We start from the raw sequence: 10,773 nt of genomic DNA on the forward strand, positions 1-10,773 counted from the left end.
AGAGTCCAAATAAATAATAAGATAAAATATAAGGTAAAGGTATAAACCTTTTTTTTTAATTTAAAAAAAAAAGTTATTGGTTCTGTGCCTACGTGGTATTAGTTTTGTTCTTTTCTTATTTGGTAATGATTTTAGAGTTGGATGTCAAATTAGTTGAGAAGCTTATCCATTCTTGTTTTACCCAAAAAAAAAAATCTAAACAACTCCATCCAATTTTATATATACATATAATTTATTTATATTTTCCTACAGCTAAAGCGGCTCAACTAATTACTTAAATTGCAAACATATTGGATTACATAATTTTGTAAGAATGCATAGAGAAATAAAACCAAAAAACAAACTGGAAAAGTAAAAACAGTCCAATATTAACCTATAAAGTTGACCACGGACCATGCTCCGTTCTAATCTAGAGCGCCGCGCCTGTTCACATTTTTGTACCATACGCCTGAAGTCCAATTCTTTTGCTCACTCAGTCACTTAGCAGCCGGTACGTGACAGACTCTAACTTTCAATCAAGTCTTAGTCGGTCCACAAGTTGACAAATTCTAATTCCTACACATACATGGTATGAATAAGTGGGAATGCATCACTTTATCAACAACAGCAGCAAAAAAAAAAAATAGATTAAATTTCAGCAGAAGCAAACATCAATGCACCACATAGAGAGTTTTAAAAGGTACATCTTAAATAATACAGTTGAGAATTTTTTATAAACCCCAATTGAAAATTTGGTGCTTAATTTAACTGTGTATGTACAAATAAGTACCTACATGTTAATTTAGCTTACTACCAATCCAATAATCACCTTTAAGGCACAATTTTCGGTTACATGCCCCAAACACCGCGAGCTGATGCCACTCTATTTGGTCGCGCAGTCAATTCATACAATATCCTGGCAAATGTATCAGAATATTTGGGATCTGTAAACAATATCTCTGCAAAGGCATTCTCGAAAGCTAGCAGCAATGGCCTGTTCTGTGGCTCAGACACGAGACTCTCCAATATCATAGACGCTTTTCTACAAATTTCAGGTATTGGATGAGGTGTCTTGATCACTTTTAACAATCTATCAATTGCCCTGACATCAAGTAACAAAAACAGGTATAAGGTCAGTTCGGTAATGAAATATTTGTTTCAATTCAAGGAAAGATGAAAGAGAAATTCTTACCATCGCTCACTAGCAAGTTTTAATCGACAATCCATATTTACTTCAGCAAGGTTATAAAGTGCGCCAACTGCGGCTGCTTGAGCATCCAATGCTGGGAAACTCAGAAGATCAACCAAGCGCTTGTGTATCTGCACAGTTCATATAGCCCTGTTACATTCTATGCATTTGATTATATGTCTACAAAAAAGGAGACTTCCAAATCTTAACCTGAGAAACGAAGGGAAGCAGAAAAGGTTCATTGTCAGGATTTATTATTAAACGACCAAGTAACTCAGCTGCTGCACAATGCCAGGCTTTGACTGAAGATCCTAGAATTCCCATGATGGCTTGAACTGCGCGTTTTTCTCTGTTTGACAATCAATTATCTTATCAACCAGAAGATAGAAACAAGAGTAGCTTAGTTAAACATAATATGGGTAATAGATTTCTTACGTTATCTTAATGTAGGACGGCTTTGATGAGCTGAAAATTCGAAGATCAAGCAGCGGGGCCAAATTTACAATCGTTTCAAGAGCATTCGTGACAAGTTCCTCATCCTCTATAAACATAAGAAATTTCATATATTGAAGAGTATAAGCTAAAATCATTTTATGCTGAACTATTTGATAAGAATCTATATAAGCGATTACCAAAATCCCAAGAACCAGAAGGCACCCCTGCCAAGGGCCTCCAACAAGTAGATTCTTAGTAAAAATCAAAACAATTTTTTTATATGCAGATCAAAACAACACCATATTAAGCTAAAAGATTTCCACTTAAATGGAAAGCTAGTATACTTGTCAAAACCTACCATATTAATATACCTTTATGGCCCTAGCTATTCCCTCCAATAATTATGCACCTCTATTTAGGTATTAGTATAGAATTCTTTTAAAAAAAAGCTGAAATGCTTTATATTCAAATACATGTATAGAATAAACAATAAAGAATACCCACATTAAAGGTATTTGTTCAAAAAGACACCATTAGCCAAGTCCAGTAGTTTCACATAATCGTACTCTTAGAAATTTCAAACACATAACCATTTCAATATTTGATAAGCACTAATATCTCAATTAAAAAGAAAAAAAAAATCATTCCAAGCAACATTTATTCACCTGTGACATAATCTTCTATGCACTGGAACATTGTTTCCAAACAATGCCGATGTTGGGCCATAATAACTTCATTTTCTGGCATAAAAGAGAAGTTGCGGATGACATTTGAAGCAGCAACAGCACCTTGCTGTCTCTCTGCTCGCCCCTCTTCATCTAGATTAAACAAACCATCTTCGTTAGCCCACCACTCTGAAGAGCGAGGTTTGGTAACATTTGGTGATGCTTCCGCAAGAGAAGAACCAGATCCCAAGCTACCTTGTGAACATTATTCCATGATCAGGTTGTACACCAACAGAACTTTCTATATTTAAATCTAAGGATTCATGCAAGAAGAAAACATATCATAGAGTTACCCAGAATGTGGCAAATTTCCATTTGATCCCAACGCATCATATTCACTCCCAAATCCTGTTACAAAAGCATTTGCTCCTAAAGCTCTTACTCTTGGTGCCTTTACAAGATCTTTCGGAAGTGCTATATCACGCCAGTCATCAATCTAGAATCATTTTGCAAGAATTTAAACTCATTGTGAGCTTGACATAAATATGATGGTACAACCAAGCCCTGACATTAAAATTAAACAATGGAAACTCTCTACATTAGCTCTACGCAAATTGAAAAATGTACAGCCTAAGACATACAACTTGAAGTACAGCATCAAGTAACCCAGGAATTTTAGTAAGAGGAGTTGAATCTCTGCGCATATCATCCTTTTCTTTGAAAGAGAGTAATGTGAGAGTGTTCAATGCCCATGTTAGCTCACTCTTTAATCCACTCTGAAGAGCCAGAACTATCCTTTTATTGTTTTGATCTGAAGGGGGAACAGGAAATGGATGGTATCAAGAATAAGATACTAGAAAGAATATCGCTTAAATTTCCATTCAAGCCTTCCAATGCCACTTCATTCATGAAATAATCATAATGGAAAACGTTTTGGAAAATAACAAAAAGAACCAAAATTTGATTTTCCCTCTTAATTTTACTGATTAAGTGAGCTAATTATAGATTGAAAAGAGAAACACTTCCTTCGTCTATTTTTATCAAAGCCCATTACTGATTAGTAAACGTCGTCATCATTCATATACCTTCCTTTTTCTTCATAATTTTCAGGACATTCAACACGAGTAAAAGAATTAAAGAGTCACCCGCCACCAATTTTTTTTTTCAAAAACAAAGATGGGACCAAGATAACAACTTTAACTAAATCGCAGAAGCACGAGAAACATTAGCAAAATAATCAGGCAAAGCTAACCAGGTTGTATAGAACCACATCAACTAGAGAATTGAAAAAATTCTCAATTTTTTTTCCAAATTATGTGAAGATTAAGCTAAGGTTCTGCTACTCACCGGCGAAGGAACTGTGAACATGGAGAGACGGCCCAAGGAGAGTAGATGGAGCGGCAGTGTCGGCGGCCGCCGCTGCGGCAGCGCTGTTGCTGGTGCTACCAAAAGGACGACCTCTTTTTGCCGGTGGTCCGGCCGAACCGCCCGACGCTCCGCCCGACTTGCCCTGCTCTCGCTTCTGCATACTGTTCTCAATCCCTCTCTCTCAGTGATTGCAAGGTTGATTTGAATTTGGGATTTAGGGCACATCACATTTGTGATAAAAGACTACCAACTTCACCCCTTTATATATACTAAATTTCATTTTTAGCCAAAATGTTTCTTTTTGTAACAAAAAATAGCCTCTGCACAAATATCAAATTATCATTTTTCAATTTTTTTAAAAAAATAATACTATTCTGGCCTCTCTATTTTAATTATATATTTATGTATACCTTCTATTTTGAAAAATATTTTTCTCAACCTCTGATTTTGTCAAATGGTTAAAAAATATTACTTTAAATTTGATTTTAGTCCATATATTTTTTAATATAATTAAAATACTTTTAAATTTCATAAATTAATTAATTAAATGATAAAATTAAACTAATTTCCTAATTAAAACAAAATCCTAAATACCTTGAAACCGAAAAAATTATTTCAACAAAAATCTTCAAAAATAATAAAATTAAACCAATAAATTTTAAAGATTAATAATCTCAAACCTAGACCTTATTAATAATGTGTTTACAAAATGGATCAAAATAGGACATAAATCTAATTTTGGTCAAAATATTTTCAAATATAATCTTTCATTCTTAACTCCTAGACCTGATCTTTGTTAGGATTAATGTCATAAAAGTATGTAAAGACATTTTATTGAATTAAATAAAAAGAACAATTTTATTATATTTGAATATTATAATTATTGTTTGAATTAATTATATGATGATATCAAGAAATTTTTTTATACACTCATGAGAATATGATATTGTATTTGTAACGCCCTACTTCCTTAGAGCCGTTACTAAGTGAGTTTTAAGACAAAACAGTGTGCAATGAACTCGCTAACCGAGGTTTTGAAACAAAAGTGTGACTAATTAAAAGTTAGGGCTGTAATCTTTGAAAATGCGTCGTTTCATTAAAAACTTCCAGTATTAAACACTTGGGATCCCAAAATAAGGTTTGAAAACTATTTACATCTTGAAATAAGTTTACAATTGATCAGTTATAAAAATCATAGATTATTACAGCCATTTTTCGAATAAACCCCCAACCAAAGCAGTCGGGCAGGGCAAACATGTACGCGTCGCTTCACGCTCTCCGTACTCATGGTTGGTTGACTTAGTCTTTGCCCTTACCTGCAACACGGAGCACCCGTGAGCCAAAGCCCAGCAAGAAAACTCATGCAGTTCATAACATATGCAATTTATACAGCTTATCAAATCAGATAATCCACAGATAAACAAGTCAACCATTAGACTAAACAAACACGGCCATGCCGCCCCAGAAGCCTTACCAAAGCCTGGGGTCTCGGTCCTCACCGTAGGGATATCACATGTATCCCCTGGGTCCTACCCTGACTATAAGCATCCCATGTGCTAAGTGTTACTTCCGGCCCCGCTGCCGTTCTCGGCCTTGCCGCCTTCGGCCATAGCCGTTCATTTCACTATAATCATATATAGCATAAATCAAACAACATTCAAACAAATAACAATTCATTTAAATCTGCACCCTAACATGTAATGCAATTTAGGGCCGTGCCCGGCAATCATCTCATCATGCAATATAGGGCCGTGCCCCGCAATCACACTATGGGCCCACGCCCTATCCTACGGGTGTTATAGTTTTCTTACCTTTCCCTTCAATAGCTTAGATCACCTGACTCCTTGAGCATGATCCCACTCGAGCCTTAGCGCACACCTAGGCACAAACATAGGTCAAAGTCAACACCGAACCCCAAGTCCGAATACCTAGCCTCGGGACCAATCCCGAGCCCCCGGGAAGTCCTAAATCCCCAAAACAAAGTGGCGGAATCGAGCCCCGAACCCTAGGTCAAAATCCCTCATCAAAACCCAAAAATCCACCTCTGTGAACAGTGCAGCGCTACAGCGCTCTAAAGAGGGCGCTGTAGCGCTACAAGCAGAACACACCCCCCAGATCAGGGGCTAGCGCTACAGCGCCCACTGACTAGCGCTGTAGCGCTAGTTGCAGCCCAACAGAACCCAAAAATCGCTTCTTGCGATTTCTTTCAACCAAATCAACCCCAAACTTGTCCAAACCTTTTCCAAACCAAAAATCAAGCTTATAAACATCTCACACTCATCCCAAGCATCCCAAGAACTCAAAATCCAAGCACATTCAACCCAAATCTCAAAATTCACCATGAACAACCCTAAACCCAGAAATTCAGTCAACAACAAAGCTAAAGGCTTAGAATTCTTACCATTGATGCAAATTTCGACCTTGATTCAACCCTAGACCTCCTTAGCTTGTTCATCATCAAAGCTTGCCCAGAAATTTCCTAAAATTCCCACCATCTCAGCTCAAAACACAACTCAAACCAGTCAAACCCTTAAAGCTGAAAACTCTAAAAACTTACCTTAAAAGTTGATGTGTTCTTGCCAAATCTTCAAGTCTAACCCAAGATCCTTGATGCTCAGCCTACCATTGCTCTCCACTAAGCTTTGCTCCAAGAAAAATGGAGAGGAATGGTGCAAAAATGCACAAACCGATCCTTTGGAAAACCCCTCTGTTTTTTCTCTCTTTTCTTTCTTTCCTTTTTCTTTCTTTTCTTTCTTTCTCTCCACAGCCAACACTCTTTCTCTATAAATCCCACTAAGTGTATAAAGCCTCATAAATCAACCTTCTAAAAGCCAATTGACCAAAATGCCCTTCCTATTAACTCTAAATCCTTTTGTCCAAATAGGGCCATTTTAGTCATTTTACCCAATTCCTGCTAATCCTCAAGTGTCTCTAATATTTTCCCGTTGCTTTCCAACACCTGATAAACCACCAAATAAATATTCCCCATCATCAAAATTAATCTCAATCTATTCTCTAAATTCCTGCTTATACCCCCAGGCTCGCCCCGAGCCGGGTATAAATTCTCGTCATGACTTTCCGCTAGCCTGCTCACTGGGATCGCCTCGAGTCACAAATCACAGATACGCCCACATACCACTGTGGTCTCAAAAATCATCACATATCAATACAGTTATGCCCAACATGGCCAAATTACAATTATGCCCTTCTAACACGATCCGGGCCTACATGCATACTAATATACATATTCATGCATCTCAGATAAACAACTAGTCATATAACATGCTTTAAATCATAACCATGCATTTAACTCATCAAAGTCACACATAAATCCCATCATGACCTCCTGGCACGCTAATCAAGGCCCTTAAGCCTTATTAGCGAAATTGGGTCGTTACAGTATTAATACGAGAGAATTAAAATCATATATAATGAATAAAATATTTAGTAACATATTAAAGTATGGAATCTTTAATGAATGGTTACTAATACGGTTTAGTAAGCATATGAGATGCAAGTGATCTAGATTCAGATTACTGATGGGATAAAGATCTTAGTAAATGTGTTGTATATAATAGAGATTATATATGATAAGACCGATAAGAATTAATTATCTTTATAAACTTGTCGTTTGACATAAAGATTTGATTCTTATCATAATAGATGACCATTTGTAGACCAGTCTAAATCCTGAGTATTTATGAACTCTTGTTTGTATTTATTGGATCTTTTGATTCACTCGTTAAGGTTTCTTAGTATAATGAGGCTAATGACTTTTGTTTTGGAGATTCAATATCATGAATGGCTAGGAACATGAATTACAATAATAGAATTCATACTTTCCTAACTAATCGAATATAAGTTCCATTAAGGGTTAATTCTGGAACTAAATAGTTATTGAACTCAAATCTATAATTTGATTGATTAATTATTCGCTAGTGAATTAATGATACTTAAGGATCAAAAGGTAATTAGAAGGGTAAAACGGTAATCTTGACCAACTCTAATTAACGAACCAATAAATGGAGGATAGAACTGTATTTATTGATTATATCAATGAACTACAAAAGAAAACTCTGTAAATATAATTCTATAAATACTTAGAGTGCAATTCCATATTTATAGTGGAGTGATCATGGAATTAATAAATAAGATTATTGGATTAAAGAGTTTAATTAATAATCTGGTTTATTGGAGTTTCGTATTATAGGTCCATGGTCCGCAGATCACCTCTACCCTACACTGTTAAGGGTATGGTGTCAAAAGAAAGATTTGTAGAGAGAAGGACTTAATTGCAAAGGAATTAAATTTCTAGAGCAATGAAATAATTATGTTATAATTATGGGCAATTGATTAATTGTGAATTAATAAATTATTTAACTATATAGTATACAATAGGTTAAAAATAAATATTAATCTTGTTTAGATTAATATTGTAACGCCCTGGGTAACCAAGACCGTTACACTATGTTTAAGATAGTGCAAGACTTGCTAATCAAGTCATTTAAGCAAAATGTGAATCTAACGTCATCAACGCATTAGGAATAAAAGATTTTGGTCATAAACATGTTATTTTATTAAAAATGACAGTTTAGTACATGGAATCTCAAAACAGGGTTTAGATGACAAATTTACAAAAATTCCAGAAGTTATAAACAACTCAGGCCACTCTAATGGAAAAATACACATTTTAGGTTTCCGTCCCTGTACAAATCCTCGACCGTGGCGGACGAGCAGCTGACAATGTACACCTTGCCCTCAGAGCTCTCCAACTCATGGTTGAATCTACATACCCTTGCCTTCACCTGCACCACGTAGCACCCGTGAGCCGAGGCCCAGCAAGAAAATATGATAACATAGCATGATCAATATCAATATCCAACTATTCCACAAAGCATAACCAAGTATTCAGCAATTCATAGCATTCACCTACTCGGTGATAACAATTGACAAATTAACAATTTGTCATCCAGATAATCAACAAATCATAATCATCAGGTTAACAACAATAATCACATTCATAACCAACAGTTTATCACAACCAGCAAATGATACTCAGGGTCAACGCCCGTAGGTCACACCCTCTATTTAACCCACTGTCTTCGACTCACTTAGGCAGCCCCCAGTGTTATACCCACTGACTCCGCCCAGCTTAACCGAGCTCAGTGATTAATAAGCTGCCTCAGCTACCAGTGGCTGAGCCGCGCCCTGTGCGCAAATATTGATTCCGATACTCTTAGGCCGGTTATCACATGTCCCATGGCATAATACCATCTCATGACATGATATACAAATATAAGGAGCTCTTAGTCCCACCATGTTCACATAGTTAATCACAATCACATAACAGTGCATACAAACACATGGAACACTTAGTCCCAACCTAACCACATAATCGGGAGCAGTTTTCTTACCTCTTGTTCGAGCGAGAAACACGTTACGAATGACCCTTGAGAATGATCGATCCTTTGATCCCTTAGCGGTCACCTAGTCATAACCAAATGTGGAATCCAATTAGTAAAGATATCAATAAATGGGTCTTGACCTAAACCTCACTCCCGGGACCCTGAATTGTACCCAAACGGTGAGTAGATTCGATCCTGAGCCTTAAGGATTGAAACCCCGAGCCAAAAACCCTTAAAAACACGCAAAATATGCATCTGAGAAAATAGGGTAGCGCTACAACGCTACCCCCTAGCGCCCCAGCGCTACAACCAGGGACATTTTGCCCTGGCTAGCGTTGTAGCGCTACCCTCTGAGCGCTATAGCGCTAGGATCAGGCAGGCAGGGCCTTGATTCTTCTTCCTTCGAATCCTCCATTTCCAACCTAATTCAAAAGCTTCTAAACACCATTTAAACCCCAAATACCATATATACTAGTCCTAGGTATCATAACCTACCCAAGCTTTGCCAAAAACCCCATTGAATTCTTTACTTTCAAACCCAAAATCTCAACTGAACTCACTAACAAAACAGAGCAGAAAACCAGAGTTCTAATGGTTAGAATCTTACCTCAAGCTCGGTTTGAACTCCTCTTCAATGGTGGAGCAATACCCTAGATCCTCAAAACTTGATTCCCTAGCTTGGTTCCTCAAAAGAAGCTTCAAAATTGAAGAAGAAAAGGAGCGGAAATGGCAGTCGATTGAGGCAAAAGGAGATGCTCTGTTTTCATATGTCTTCTCCAACCTTCTAGTTCAAGTATTGATATATATATATATATATCCTTAAAGGTAAAAAGACCTAAATGCCCTCAAGTCTAATTAAAATCCTTAACAGCCACCAAGGGCAAAATTGTCATTTCGCTCCTATCTTGTTAACCATAATTAACACCCTCCAATTCCCGTTATTTTCAAAATTCTCGAATACCGATAATTCATATCCCATTACCCCTTAACTCCTGGCAACGCTCTAATCACCAAATTACCCCAAGACTCACCCCGATCCCCGAACTTAATCCCTTTATGACCCAACCGCTAACTTATACCCAAAGATAGTCTCATGCCGAACAACTCGAACAAATCCACATTATAATGTGGCCTCAACTATAGCTTACCAATATACACACAAATATACAATTACGCCCTCAACGGGCCAAATTACCAAAATGCCCTCATAACAAAATATATACCCCTATGCATGCATTTATCATCATATAATAATATGATCCACGTAATCATGCATATAATCATACAATGGCACAATAAATCAATTATGGCCCTCACGGCCTCCTAATCAAGGTCCTAAACCTTATTAGGAAATTTTGATCGTTACAAATATATAAAGATAGATAATTAATTATCTTATTTAGAACAAGATATTTATTTATTTATTTAAAATTGATATTTTAAGATAAAATTAATTTTGAATTAACTGATATTTATTTTGGGATAAATATATTATCTTAAATATTAATTAAATAAAAAAATGAGAAAATTAAGGATAATCCTAATGGTGTGGTCGACACACTCACTGTACAGTGAGTGTGCCGCCACACACCAGGATTTCATATCCCTGGAATTTAATTTTTGAATTTCAAATAATTTGTTTTATTTAATTATTATTTTTATATATGATTTAAATTAAATAATTAAATAAGGTAATAACTGATCAGTTTTATTTTAATATATAAAGATTAAT

At 36.2% G+C, this 10,773-nt stretch overlaps 1 protein-coding gene across 3 annotated transcripts; it reads right to left on the reverse strand.

The window, feature by feature from the left end:
* Positions 1–270: 270 nt before the first annotated feature.
* LOC133819086 (armadillo repeat-containing protein LFR) lies at positions 271–3,868 on the reverse strand. 3 transcript variants are annotated; one of them, XR_009886267.1, is made up of 9 exons: positions 3,616–3,868; positions 2,910–3,079; positions 2,622–2,764; positions 2,269–2,519; positions 1,604–1,709; positions 1,379–1,517; positions 1,172–1,299; positions 774–1,081; positions 271–555 (listed from the first exon to the last, which is right to left on the reverse strand). XR_009886267.1 is itself a non-coding variant. In XM_062252250.1 (9 exons), exons 1-8 carry the CDS (start codon positions 3,794–3,796, stop codon positions 829–831), a joined length of 1,371 nt encoding a protein of 456 aa, XP_062108234.1. In that variant the 5' UTR covers positions 3,797–3,868; the 3' UTR covers positions 271–555; positions 809–828. The 3 variants fall into 3 exon arrangements, 2 of the variants coding, with proteins under 2 accessions (XP_062108234.1, XP_062108232.1); XM_062252250.1 differs by having other exon boundaries at positions 809–1,081; XM_062252248.1 differs by lacking the exon at positions 271–555 and having other exon boundaries at positions 610–1,081.
* Positions 3,869–10,773: the final 6,905 nt, after the last annotated feature.

Source organism: Humulus lupulus, chromosome 2 (genome assembly GCF_963169125.1).
Source record: "Humulus lupulus chromosome 2, drHumLupu1.1, whole genome shotgun sequence".
NCBI lineage: Eukaryota > Viridiplantae > Streptophyta > Magnoliopsida > Rosales > Cannabaceae > Humulus > Humulus lupulus.